The 15047-nt window shown below is 36.3% G+C and overlaps 1 protein-coding gene across 2 annotated transcripts in view; it reads left to right on the forward strand.

The window, feature by feature from the left end:
• Window positions 1-12969, forward strand: part of TRIM24 (tripartite motif containing 24) — a 95259-nt gene extending 82290 nt beyond the window's left edge. For both annotated transcript variants that reach the window (XM_019653289.1, XM_019653287.1), the window contains exons 13-19: window positions 599-671; window positions 2175-2343; window positions 4246-4574; window positions 5353-5485; window positions 6513-6587; window positions 8383-8532; window positions 9303-12969. In XM_019653289.1, coding sequence (XP_019508834.1) covers window positions 599-671; window positions 2175-2343; window positions 4246-4574; window positions 5353-5485; window positions 6513-6587; window positions 8383-8532; window positions 9303-9512 — 1139 coding nt within the window. In that variant the 3' untranslated portion in view covers window positions 9513-12969. The remainder of the gene's footprint in view (window positions 1-598; window positions 672-2174; window positions 2344-4245; window positions 4575-5352; window positions 5486-6512; window positions 6588-8382; window positions 8533-9302) is intronic.
• Window positions 12970-15047: the final 2078 nt, after the last annotated feature.

The raw sequence follows: 15047 nt of genomic DNA on the forward strand, positions 1-15047 counted from the left end.
CAGGTTGAGCTGTTGTTCAGCATCTTAGATGTAGAGGGCAGTGTCACTGGCCCTCATATGTGGGATCCGAACTGGGGCCCTCTGGCTTCCCAAGCGAGTTCTTAACCATCGTGCCACTCCGCCGGCCCGAGGACTGCTTTTATATCAGCCCCTACCACTTTGTGTTGTCTTCTGTAGCTTTCTGTGGTACTAGTGTCCTCGTTGAGATCCTACCCTGGTTATTCTTACACAGGGGACATTAAGCAGTGTTTGAAGACATTTTTGATTGTCATGCCCCTGGGTGGGAAGCATGGCGAGATGCTACTGACACCTAATAACTGGTAGAGGCCAGGGATGCTGCCAAACATCCTATAATGCATATGACAGCACCCATAGCAAAGAATTATCTGGCCCGAAACGTCAATAGCCCTGAGATTGAACAGCCCTGCTAGTCTGAGGGGACTTGGCCTGCGCTAGTTGTTCAGCAACTCTAGTTGCTGTTTTATATGATTTCATTATGTGGTCCCAGCTTCAGTGTAGTGATACGTGAGCACATTCAATAGGAATTAAATACATAATGATTAATTCATTTTATGAATGTGTATGATTTCCTCTTCAGGCCCTGTTACTATGACTAGTGTACACCCGCCAATACGTTCACCTAGTGCCTCCAGCGTTGGGAGCCGCGGAAGGTAAACTGACTGTAGATAGAAAATCTCTAATTGTATTTCTCTTGCCCCAGTGCACAACATGCTTTGGTACTCAATACATTTTGAACAACTTTATTTTTGATTTTTAAACTAAAATGTTAATAGTTATTATACATTATTATGTTAATTAGTGAGTTAAGTAAATTACAATGTTATATTTAAAGATACAAAATAATTTGTGTATATGTTGAAAATAGGAAAATATGCTTGACTTTAGCTTGATAGCAAGAAAAAAAGTAAAAGTGAAGCAGGCCTAACACACTGTACTATATAGGCACACACACAATTACAAACTTAGGGAAAAGTTCTACTAACTTCAGTGTTCTCTGACTTTTTTAATGACCAAAGATTGATTCTGCTTTAAAATAAATTACATGTGTTGAAAGTCTATTTTAACTTGCTGTTTTGCACCTCAACTCATTAGGCTTGTAAATTTCTCCTAGCTATTCAACCCAATTCTTACCTTTTTTAAAGATTTTTTATTGGGGAATTGGGGGGATGGGAACAGTGCTGGGGAACTGGGGGAAGGGGAACAGACAAGTTGCTGTCGTTTTGTTCTTCAGTCTAGTTGTGGAGGACGTTGCTTCACTGGCCCAAGTTGGCACCATCATTGCGCTCTTCCCGGGCGAGGCAGATCAGTCGCCGGCTTCTGGACAGCCACTCACTGCGGCTGCTGGCCGCTCACGCTGGCTGCTGGCTACATACGATAGCCCATGGCAACCCACTGCCTCAGGGGCTGCAGCCTATGCCGTCGCTGGCGACTCACGGCAGCCCAGCTCCAGGTTGAGCTGTTGTTCAGCATCTTAGTTGTGGAGGGCAGTGTCACTGGCCCTCATATGTGGGATCCGAACCGGGGCCCTCTGGCATCCCAAGCCAGCTCTTAACCATCGCGCCACTCGGCCAGCCCCCAATTCTTACTTTTTATAATCATGTGGAAGGCATATTTTCTGAACGGAAAAATTTGAGTTTAATCCCATTAGAACATAGTGGCTCTGGGTAAAAGGCTTTTGTCCCACTACATTTTTAAATAGCAGAACATCAATAAATTATGTCCCTAGTTAACTGTCTTCACACTTTGTAACAATAAATAGTTAATGTGAGCCTAGAGTTCCGTCACTGACTAGAGAAGGAAATGGGAAAGCCTAAAAAAAGATGCTAGTTCTAAAATAGTAACTCTGGCTACCCAATTTTAGAGCCTCAGAATATCGAAGTCAGTTTTCTTTTAATTCAGGTCTTATTTCAATTTATTTAAATATCTTTCCAGATGTATAATATAACAGATTAATATATAGAACATTTTTTATACGTAAGTGGAACTTTTGTATACAGGAGTTGCATTTAACTTCTGTATCATTTATTGCTGATGTACATAGTTACCATTGCTGTGAATGGCATTATTCAGAAAGCTATTTGATACTTCGTTTTGTGATACTTAAGGTCGCATTCTTAGATTTTTTTCTTCCTCTTTCTTTCTTACACTTATAGCTCTGGCTCTTCCAGCAAACCGGCAGGAGCTGATTCTACACACAAAGTCCCAGTGGTCATGTTGGAGCCAATCCGAATAAAACAAGAAAACAGTGGACCCCCTGAAAATTATGATTTTCCCGTTGTTATAGTGAAACAAGAGTCAGATGAGGAATCTAGGCCTCAAAATGTAATTATATCAATGACTGAATACTATTTTCTATTTGGAGGATTGGGTGAGAGAAATTCTTAAATATCTCATAGGAGGTAAAAAAAAAAGTTATATTTTAAAGCAGGGAAATAGTCAACTTAAAGGCTGAAAAATTTGAGGAAAACTCAGTAAATTAAAACAAAAAGATGGATGGAAAACAGAAGAGGAAAATCAGAGGCTCAAATGAGGAGGTTGGGAATGGAATAAAACAGAAAGAATGGAATAAAACACAAGGAAGGTAATTGCCAAAGAAATAATATAAGGAGTAACTGAAGGGTATGAGCATCTGAATCGAAAGGGCTTAACAGGTACCAGAATTTAAAGTGAAAAAAATTATCAATCATGCATAAAAATTAAACACTTTTAGACATATACTTGTATGCAAGGTTTCAGAAAATTTGATTTCCATGTACTCATTCTCAGGAAGATATATGAAAATATCATTCATTAGAAATGGAGGAAACCCAGAAAGAGGAAGACATAAGATCCTAGAAATGGGATCGCACACAGAAGAGAAGCAAAGGAAAGTGTAGTCCCCAGTACAGCAGCCCGTCCAGCACACACCCTGCAGCAGGAGGGTAGAAGTCTGCATAGGGGTGTATGGGAGGGGAGAAAATGTTCCACCAGCATCGAGAAGCATTTTATAACCGTGTTGGTGGTTGTGAGAATGACTTAGAGATAGGTAGCTAGAAAAATAAGCAAATGAAATAAGTAAATAAATAAAATGCATGTACATATGTAATTATTGACTCACAGTAAATCAAAGATGAAAAAGGACATTTAGTCATAGTGCATTCTGTGGTTATGCAGTGAACAATATTTAGATAGTTTAAGTGATATAAACAAACACCTGAATACAGATTTAAAAACTAGATATAATCAGGAAAATAACCTGAATATTCATTTAAACAAAAATTGATTTTCATGCTATTCAAGCAGTATAGCAGTGTTATACTGCTGCCTACCAACTTTAAAAAAACCCCCAAAAAACCAAGGCTCAATACCACGATATTTAAGAGAATGGCGTGAGTGAGTGAGTGAGTGAGTGTGTGTGTGTGTGTGTGTGTGTGTGTGTGTAAGTGTAAGGAAGGAGTGGAGAGTCAGGCAGAAAAAATCGAACTTAGTAGGGAATATGTGTATGTTTAAAACCGAAAATGTGTTTAAAATATGAAAATCTGAGAAATTGTAGCACAGCATATTTTTTAGAAATAGAGAAATAACAGAAGAAAAAGCTAAATTGAAAATAATTGCCTCCAAGGCGTGAGATTATATACCCATGCTTTTAACAAAGTCGATGGTTAATACTTTGAAATTTTAAAAAATGTTTAAAGGAGATAAAAGATTTTGTTAGTGATTTGAAATTTTCACCAAACTAGGCGCCAACATAAAATTTAGATTCATCTTAAAGTTATTAATGGCTCCTGGAGGGGTGAAATTACTTCTAAGAATTAAAGCAGTATACCTTCCTATGAATGATAAAAAATCTACACTAGGCATGTATTATGTCTAGGTATCATTTGAATTAACAGCTCCAATAAAAATGTACTTATAGTTCATATGGTTGACTTGTATGCCACCCACCTATTTTCCCATTTCTGTAGCCATCAGCAGATTCAAAGATTTCTGCTGTTACCCATATCCCCTTACTACTGATAATCGATTTTGATGGTATTTTTCAGTAGAGGTCCATGTCTTCTTTACCAGCAGAGACTCTAATACCGTTATCAGTAAATATTCTATTCTCTTGCATATTCAGACTCCTTTGAAGTAACCAGGTGCTCATAAGAGAGCAGTCTTCGGTCCAAAATTGAAGTAGCTGTAATAAAAGTGTAGAATGCCAGTTTTAAGAAATACATATCCTCTTACCTCTTTCCATTGCAGACCAACTATCCGAGAAGCATCCTCACCTCCCTGCTCTTAAATAGCAGTCAGAGCTCTGCTTCTGAAGAGTCCGTGCCAAGATCAGATGCCCCTGACAGTACAGGAGATCAACCTGGACTTCACCAGGAAAGTTCCTCTAATGGAAAGCCTGAGTGGCCGGATGCCTCCCAGAAGTCACCGCTTCATGTTGGAGAGCCAAGGAAAGAGGATGACCCCAATGAGGACTGGTGTGCTGTTTGTCAGAATGGAGGGGAACTCCTGTGCTGTGAGAAATGTCCCAAAGTATTCCATCTTTCTTGTCACGTGCCCACATTGGCCAATTTTCCAAGGTAAGATGGTATTCTCTTCCCCTTTCCCATATTTTTTCACTATAAATAACAGCAGTAAACTTTTGAGGATCATTGTAACATAAAATCTTTATAAAAACTTCAAGTCCACTTGGCACAAATCCATACTTCAAAACCTTCAACGTAGGATGCCCCATACCCTGCCTCCCCATTCCTTGTGCTTCTCTCAAAAACCTAGTCCATTATGGAAAGAAAAACAACCAACTCCATTAAATTATTACAAGAGGTTGCCATGAAGAACAATGGTCCTGATGTACAACTACCACGATTTATTGCATCTTATTTGCCAGGCCTTGAACTGTAGCATTTAAAAATATCGCAAGTAAATTCTCCAACAGTCTTGTAGAAATGATAATGATAATGAAACATTGAGTTAATGTCTTAGTTCCAAAAAGGCGGCTACACTGTCTAAAATTTAATTTCAAACTTAAAGTTGCAAGAACAGTTCCAAGAGCGTTTCTGTTTCTTAACATTTGGTGGGAAATGCCAGTTGTGCCTCACATCAGCCATAGATTAATATATATGATTATGTAAGTGTTTATTTTGTATATGTATTTTACACCACTTAGGCCTTGGAATTATAGTTCTATAGGCTCTCTCAGCATGGTACATAGATCTACAGTAAATCCTCAGTGATTAAAATTCATGACAAATAAACAAGTCTGTATCACACGGATGGCATGGAGGAGGTGGGAAAGGGGTATGGTGAAGAGAGAAATAATTAATGCATTGGGAACTCAAATACTTTATCGTCCAACAGTGGAGAGTGGATTTGCACTTTCTGCCGAGATTTATCCAAACCAGAAGTTGAGTATGATTGCGATGCTTCCAGTAACAACTCAGAAAAAAGGAAAACTGAAGGCCTTGTTAAACTAACACCAATAGATAAAAGGGTAAGTTTTTGAGCGTTTCCAGCCTAGACTGATAAACAGCTTTTTTTGGGTTTTGGTTAGGTACAGTATTGTAATGCAGGTGTTCCTTTGGTCAAAGAAGTGTATATTCAGTTAAATTTTATACCGACTTCTTTTTCCTTGAGCATTTTTTTCCATAAAACTATAGGAGTCTTAAACAATATATTTAAAGGCAGACTATAACTTTTCTTAGTTAAAAAAATCACAGTACTATATATACATTTTCCAGAAGTTGAAAATATTGCACTTGAACAAGGTAAAATGCTCATCCTTTATGTGGTCTGGACTCTTCAATTCAGTATACCTTTAGTAAATTTCTGTTTTGTTTTATTTCTGTTACAGATAGGTTTTCTTCCTCAGAATTTGAGAATTGGCACCAGAGAGATGGGTTTTTCTATTTTCCAGGAAATAATTCCAGTTTTTTCACCCAGTGGTAGGAGGTTATACCTCAAAGCCAATGAACATGTTTAACTAATTAACATTTAAACTTACTAAATCAAGACTTCTGTATTACCAAAGAAGCTCCTTTGCTTAGTTATTAAATAGAACAATCAGCATGAAAGTTGTCATGCAAGGGGGGCCCAAACACACTACCACTGCTACCTGTTCTCTGGGGGTTACACCGTAAGCAGAAACTTGGTCAAGTGCATGATACAACGATCTGCAGCAGAGAGAGGGCGTTGGGACTGGACACACCATGGAGAGGGCTCCACCTTTAGCTCTCTTCATGTACATATGCTCTTCCTTTATTGACTATTAACTCAATACAAAAATTGGAGAGATGAGTGGAAATTTATTTTTAAAGAGCTTCAGCTGGGTTTCTAGCGATAATGCTTTTGTTCCTACAATTACAAAGACTGCTCTCATCTATAACATAAACCCCAAACTGTCAAACAATACAGTTCAGTATTCATCTGGTTTTATTTTTTATTCTGGTACTTTGAGACCCGTGACATTGTTATTAAAACTAAGCTGTGACCTCACCATTATTATTATTTTTTTTGCTTAGAAGTGTGAACGCCTACTTTTATTTCTTTACTGCCATGAAATGAGCCTGGCTTTTCAAGACCCAGTTCCTCTAACTGTAAGTATTAATGTCATTTTATGCATTTTTATACAGTGGGATGATTTTTCTGAAACTTGATTTATGAGAATCAAGTTTCTGTACCATTTTTAAATAATTTCTTATATATAATCCAATCTTAAAGCTGATTTGTACGTTCTGAATGCTTTGATTTTAAATACATTTTGATGTTAACAATTGGCCCAAAACTTCTATTTATTTTTCATATATTCTTCTCATGTCATAGATTTTTATCTATTATTCTCTGGGATGTCTTTTTTATCAGTTGTCTATCTCAAGGAGGTTTAGGAATATATCCTAAACTGTTGGGGAAATCTTTCCATTTGAAATAGAGACCCTCAAAATTCTCTGTACATATTTTGATTTATAGGTCCAGACTTGAAGTAATAATAGAGGAAGGTCGGAGTGTGTGTGTGTGTTAACCATTGACTTCAAAAAGGTTCATATTGAAAGTCTGGTATGACTTGAAGGCATAATTTTAGAGTGCTGGAAGTAGTATTTAGTTTATTCTCTGATGTCCAAAATTCCTTTAAAAACTTAATCGATTTATTCTAGTTTGATAAATTAAAATTTAATGCAAGGGTAAAACAGAAAACGAGCTTAGTAAATATATTCAGGTGAGAAACAATGAACTTCTCTCGAGATCAGGTTTTGAAAAGGTAAGATAGCAAAAGGAAATATTTTCAGGGGAAGGACCTTTTGTATCCAAAAGAGGCAAGACAAAAATGTCAAAGGAAAAAAAGCTTTCCATTACCAATAAAAACTTGATCCACTTAAAAATTTAACCTAGAACTCAGTGCTTTTTATGATCTTGGCTTAGTTACATTTGGTATTAATAACAACAGCAGTAGCAAAATAGCCCCCCTTTTTCTTTCTAAATGAGATATATCATCTCATTTAGTCTTTACAAAATCCTGTGAGGACTGGTACAATTATCCCTATTTGATATATGAAGAAACTAAGGTTCAGTGAGGTTAAATTAAGTAACTTACCCACGAACATGCTGTACTGAGTAGCAGAGCTGGGGTTTAAACCCAGATTCAAAGCCCATTTGCTCTAACACATGCAAGAAAAATATGTCAGATCCAACTAGGAGTAATACTTTTTCTAGTAATTTCTTTTTGTTTAATAATGAAGGAGAATAGAGGTTTAAGAGGGAAGATGTAAGTTTTTTTCATTAAAAATAATTGGTGGATATTTCCCCCATTGGAGCCAATGTTGTGGCTGCACCAGCCCTTGCAGTTCTTAAAAGCAGCAAGTGAAAAGCGGTTACCTACAAGGGAGCTCCCATGAGACTGTCAGCTGGTTTCTCTACAGAAACTTTACAGGCCAGAAGGGATTGGCACGAAATAGTCAAATGAACAAAGCAGAAATAAATTCATAGATACAGAGAACATTTTGAGAATTGCCAGTTGGGAGGGGTTGGAGGAGGTAGTGAAAAGGGGAGGGGATTAATTAAGAAGTACAAATTGGGAGTTACAAAATAGTCATGGGGATGTAAAGTGTAGCATAAGGAATATAGTCAGTAATATTATACTAACTATGTATCACATGGGTATTAGATTTATTTGGGTAATCACCTCAGAAGTTATATAAATGTCTGATCACTATGCTGTACATCTGAAACTAATATAATATTGTATGTCAAATAATTGAAAAATATTTTTTTTTAAAAATGGGTGAAAAATTTTGAAAATAGTGACAGAACATTTTTCAATACATGGAAATGGGGAATTTATTTAGAACCAGGTAGAATTTAGTTATTTGTATAATAGTGTCTCATTTATTTTGAAAGGTGCCTGATTATTACAAAATAATTAAAAATCCAATGGACTTGTCGACTATCAAGAAAAGACTACAAGAAGACTATTTCCTGTATACAAAACCTGAAGATTTTGTAGCTGATTTTAGATTGATCTTTCAAAACTGTGCTGAATTCAATGAGGTATGTTGGGGGGAGGGGGAGCCAATAGCAATATTGAAAGTAATGTTAAACCAAACACCTTTTCAACAAATAAGGAGATTCAGATATCTATTTATGCTAGCATAAATTTCCAAAAGTTTTAGTCTATCAAGGAATGACTTAATCCACAGTTATATTCAAAGGTTTATTATATAGTGAGTGAAAATGCAAATTATAGCTGACAACATGAAAAGAATTTAGAAAATATTTTTATCTAACCAAGAAGCATTTTTTGTCATTCCCACCTTTATTTCTTTTTGATATTGACTTTGAAATATTACAGATGTGGTCTAAATAACTCTAATTTTAAAATTTTCTCAAATTTTGTCATCTGACAATTTATCGAAACATCTGTCAGACTTAACAGCCTTTCCTTCATGGTGTGTTCTATGTATCGGATACTCATTTCAGAGTTCCACATTTAATTCTAAAAGCACCTGTTACATAAATCTGTGATTATGTCATCTTTTTATCTTTCTTTGGTAATCCAGTCCTACCACTACCACCGCCTTATAGAATAATCCAGATGAGTCAAACCCTTTTATTTAACTTTTTTCTGACCTCTATTATATTTTGCCCAAGACTATTTACTTTATATCAATGACATTGCATAAACATTTTCCCAAAATGATCCATGGGTATTCATAATAATCTCAAAAGGCAACAAAAATGTGAGAAATTTACTACTTTTATTGACTGTCTCAAGTGTTGGTATTTGTTTTTTAATTAATATTTTTCTTTTTATCCAACAGCCTGATTCAGAAGTAGCCAATGCTGGTATAAAACTTGAAAGCTATTTTGAAGAACTTCTAAAGAACCTTTATCCAGAAAAAAGGTTTCCTAAACTAGAATTCAGGAATGAATCAGAAGATAATAAATTTAGTGATGACTCAGATGATGACTTTGTACAGCCCCGGAAGAAACGCCTCAAAAACACAGAGGAACGCCAGTTGCTTAAATAAGCAGCACTGTTGGTGTGTGCTGGTTTTTAGATTTTTTTTGTTTTCAAAAAAAATAAACATTTTGTGAGTAATTTAACATCATTACAAAGAAGAGTTTGTGACCACTCTGATCTGTAAGTTTTTGATGTTTACTAGACTTTGATTTTCTTAATAACCCATTTCTTTTAACCTTCGAAAAAGAAAGAAAAAAAAGAGAAAGGAATGAATGGAGAGAGGAAGGAAGGAGAAAGAAAGGAAAATACAAAGAAGCATCAACAACAAAACAAAAAGACATTATTCCCACTTCCTGGATTTCAAAACTATAATCTGGAGTGATAGCTACTATAGAAAGGAAATAGACTTAGTATGAACTCTGAGTTGAAAATTTAATGTGGTTTGGATATGTGCGTTAATCCATTTTTAGAAAATACCACTACCCATTCATTATGGCCCCACCATGAGTTAGGCGTACTGTCCTTAAGAGCGGTACTCCATGAACTTGGATGGTAATAATAAGAGTTCTAGGATGCCGACTCGTGCAATGAAAAAGTAGGTTAGATCCTGTTATGAAGACACCTAATAGTATAACATGTAAGATGGAAACTGTATTAAAGAAAAAGCAGGAAAACAAATGTTTGATTTTTATTTTTGTTTCTTTCTTGTCTATAGAGGTGTTTGGTAAAGCAGATTTTCAAGGCAATTTTTTCATCCATTTCTTTAACTTCTTCCACTGAGGAAGTAAGTGAACATGTTTGGTTTTGCTGTATATCTATATGTGGTTTTGTTGTTTGTTTCAACTGTGCAGGTGATCCTTTTATAACAAGACTCATTGTTTGCAGTATGGCTTTTAGTGGAACTACCCAAAATATGAAATACAGCAGTGTGTGCCGTATTTGATGTGAGGATTCTTACAATATACCCAATTGGGCATTAAATGTAAGTTCCCCTGAAAGGGACTAGTTTTTCTGGTTTTCATCTGTCTTTATAGTTTGGAATGAAAATGTATTGTGAAATTTGGTAGCAGGCAGCTGGAGGGAATTATAGTAAAAATTTAATTTTTTTCTGAAGCATCTATTTCCTATTTTTAGGAGTTAGAACCTCAAATTGAATCTTTCATCTGACTTAATTTTGAATTTCATTCTTAAAGAGATACAAAAGACCTATCTTCTGAGGACAAGCATATTCTTAATGGGCCAGACCTAGCTAATTTAACTGACATTCATTTATTCCTTATTGTTCAGTGTCAAAGAAGGAGACCAGATTAAGATAGAAGACAATTGCTGTGCCATTTGCTAATCTAACATTTGACAAGATATTGCCATCTGAACTTTTTACTTTGCCAACGTAAACCTTTGTTTATAAAACATTAATTAGCTAAGGAAATTTTTCTCTTTAGGATGAGAGGGTAAAAATATAGCTGACTTAACAGAATTTGATTCTGTGGATGGTATCATCTCCCATGAACGAAACCTAGAGGACTTTTATCCATATGGCATTACTTCTTAAACTGGACAATTTGAAAATATTCTGTGGGGAATTCATTGGGTTTTCAGATATTGCCAAAGATAAAATATGAGAAAACAACTTATTAGCAATAGCTTTTTACTTTTCAAATAAATTGAAGTTTTGCCCATAATATGTCAATTATGTATTAACAGTTTAAAGTCTTAATCATTTTTCCAAATCTGTGTTCAGGGTAATTGTTGTGTTATTTTGAACATGCATTTGACTTTCTCCAAAGACTGCATATACCATTTAATTTTCTTTTTTTGCTTCAGCATTTATAGCACAGCAGCTGTGGGACTTTTACTAATAAGTTTATTGTTGGTATCTTAGAATACTGTTCTTTTGACAGTTTGTTCTTCCACAGTTTGTCTCCTGAGTTAAAACAGATCAACACGGATAAATTTTGAGGAGGATCACAAAGGGAAGTGACGCTAAAGAGAGAAAAAATAGAATTTTTTAAGTGCATCTGAGCCAGAATGTCTAATATACCCAAAACTTGGTTATAGTCAGTGCCATATTAATCTTTTAAAACTGTATTTGTTTTGCTTTTACCATTTTTTGCTAAATGAAAGGCAGTTGAGAACCATCTTGCCTGTAATCATAATATAAATTATATTAAAAGTGTTTTTCTCTCCAATAGCCATCAGGACCATCTTTGAGATTCAAGTCCTGTGACCTTACTAACAAGCTCCTTATGTGCTCAGGTGGATCCCAGCAAAGTAGTCCTTAAATTCTAATAGACGTAAGCTATAAGATGACCCTAACTATCCCATCTCGTTTAGAGAGCAGCCTCCCAAAATTTCAGAGCCATTTAAGCAAACTTGACCTATACTTAAAACACCAGTGTTTGTCTCTGATCAAGAGCCCAGTGTCATAGCTGCAAGAACCCCAGTACTGAAAATGATCACACTATCACACCTTTAGCCAGGGCTTACGAAGGAGCAGACCATGTGGGAGCTACGATTAACTCAGTCCAACTCATTGAATGCTTTCCCAGGTGCCAGGCATCTGATCTTTCTGGCAATAGGGAAACCCAAGTACACAGTCAGTGACTTATGTATCTAAGGCAGAAGTATAAATGGACTGAGATATACCATATTAAATTCAAAATACATTTGTACATGAGCAGCTGGCAATGCAGCCCTTTTGTCCTTTGAATTATTAGCAGGCCCTGCTTATCTTTTCTGAATGGAGGGGTAGGAAATTGGAAGGTGCTAAAAGGAAAATGTCCTCTTCCTCTTCCCTTCATAATTTTACTTTCTTTTCCAAGCTAAAGAATAGGCTCCATATTTTACTCCCACACAGTAACATAGGAATGCTTTCAGAGAGGTTCACTCCACAGTAAAAAAGGTGAGTATACATACAGCCCATTGATCTATTTATGAATTTACATTTCAAAGTCCTATGATGTCGCAGTGCTTAAACTTTTAAATGTGGGTTCCATGAAGAGCCTAGTTAGACAATGAGGTCCGATCCACAAATAATGTGAATCCCCAAAACAAGTTGCTTCATGTGAACAAAAAGTTTTTAGCTTTCAATAGAAGATGTACTCATTTTCTGTTATCTGTATTTGTTATGAAAGAGAGAAATCCAAGTGATCTGATTAGCCATTAAAGTCATGGATGTACCATGAGTTTCAGCCATCTGCTTTCTTATTGAAATAGAGCCCCTCGTTTTAAATAACCATGTACATATTTCTCGAAAGTATTTTATAACGTCATGTAAATTAATAGTTGTCTTTTTACAAACACATTTTATTAGCCCCTTCATTTTGGGTGTGAATTTACTAAGTTATAATTCACATGCCGGTGGCTCATGTTCCCGAGTGAAAATAATGCTAGCCAATCAGATCACAGATTTCTTTCTCCGTGAAGGTTTTGCTTATTGTGAAGGACATCTGAGACAGTAGTCTTTGTTTAATTTTAGGGGGCCAACTGGTGCTTTGATTTTAATAAAAATTAGCTTCAATGCATTTTTATTGTGACTGTTTTACCACAAGGAATTTTTAATGGAAAAATCACTGTATGTCATTCAGTAGAATTTTAACTAGTTTGAGTCTCCCCTTCATTACTATCTTTGTGTGTTCCTCTATAAAATTGATACATTTTAAAAATTCTAACACATGAATTTCACCAGCCTTAAAAAATAAGCAAAAATTAATTTGGCATACAGGAAGGAAGGGAATGATAACTATCTGCATTTGCTGATTCTGTGTCCAAACCCCTATTCCTGCCCCAAGATGCTGTAAAAAAAATCACTTGTCTGAAACTTGTTGGGGGAGAAGGGCATTATACAAAAAGTGGGGACGTTTACAAGTCACTTTGCAAGTTTACCTATGTTAATTTCACTTTAAAGGTTGGAAAGTTTTGATTATCAGAAATTACAACTATTTTAAAAACTCTCTATTGGATATTTAATAGATCTTACTTTGATGGGGTTGGGAACAGCCTTGTATCTGATTCTTAAATGAGTTTTTAAACAGAATAATGAAGTCCTAATTTGAGTTCTAAAAACAACCCTTTCTTACAAGTTACAAGTTTAAACAGCAAAATTCTGTCTTTCCCACATTTTCAAATACAGTATGGAAGAAAGTCTAATTTGAAGTTGTCTACGAAAGAATGTCCAAACCTGTAGAAAGCTTTATAAGAATTTGAGTCAAGATTTGAAAACATGGCCCAAATGATCTCAACACATTGAGAAAATGCTCTGGAGAAGGGCAGTTTTGCAGCTTATTTTATATACATTTAGAGTCAAACGAGAAAACACAAGGAGGCGCATCAAATCCATGGGTAGTAGATTAAGGAGGCGGGAGAAAGCAAAATGGGGAAATCCCTAAGATTGGATAAAAAGGAAAATGGAAATATACATGCTTCCTTTACATTGGTGGGTATAGGAGTGTTAATAACCTTTACAGCACATAGAGATGGTGTGCAGGGAACATGATAACAAGAATTTCATGGTCTTGTGCTCTGGTGCCAGCAGCTGTGCCTTCGAGGGGCCTGGAAAAGGAAATGACTCTGACATGTCAAAAGCACGTGATCCTAGATCGTGAGAACAGTGGACGGGCTCACTGAGGGTCAAGATGCACCTTTGCTAAAGAAGCTGGGGGCCTGGGAACGTGACTTAACCTGCCCAGTTAGGAACTTACGATCAGATTGTCCTTTGTGGTTACTTTCTGTCCTTGGGCTTGCCAGGCCTGCCAAGTGTCCCCGAAGCTTGTTGGGTCTACTATATCACTCCTAGGGTTCACAGAGTTCTCTGCCATGTACCAGGATACTTGTGAATGTGAACTCTTTGCCCATGTTCTCTAATGCCTGTAACCCAGGGGCGCTTTCCATGGCAGATGATGGAGGCCCAGCTTTGACCGTTTGGGGGAGAGGATAAAATATCCTTTTGACACTTGGAATGAGAATGTACTGACCTGAGAAGTGGCATTTCCCCAAAAGGAAAGAGGAGGAATGGCAGTAAGGCAGGAGCCACAAGCCCAGTGGGCCACCAGGTGTGACACTTGGACGACGCTGCTGGTCCTCGAGCCTGATCGTGTTTGGGATTTACTAACGAGGGTATAAGCTAAGAAAGCTGAACATGCAGAAAGTCTAAAATAAAGGTTTTGGAATTCATTTTACAGAAGGATTTTTTTGCCATTATAGACTGTGCTTTAAAGAGAGTTACAGAAATCAAATTCCCTTTTAGATGTAACATGACTCTGTAGATTCAGAAAAATTCAACCTCTATCCTATTACATAAAACAATATGCTTCTACAGAGGTTCTAGTTATATTTTTACTGTTTTCAGTACCTCAACCAGTGTTGTCATCTTTTCATAGGCTCTGAAACCAATTCAGAAAAGTTCTTAAAGGTAAGTGACTTGAAATTTGTTGACTTTCATTTCTACTAATACTAGTAAGGTAAACAATACCCATGCATTTATCAAGGATTTCTCAAATTTAGTATGCAATTAAACTTGCATTAACAGAGTTCGCTGTGGACATAGTGTCTTCTAAGAAGCCGGGGTGCCAGACACTGCTGAACAACATCATAAAGTTCCTTA

The sequence above is a fragment of the Hipposideros armiger genome, unplaced genomic scaffold (genome assembly GCF_001890085.2).
Source record: "Hipposideros armiger isolate ML-2016 unplaced genomic scaffold, ASM189008v1 scaffold_201, whole genome shotgun sequence".
Lineage (NCBI taxonomy): Eukaryota > Metazoa > Chordata > Mammalia > Chiroptera > Hipposideridae > Hipposideros > Hipposideros armiger.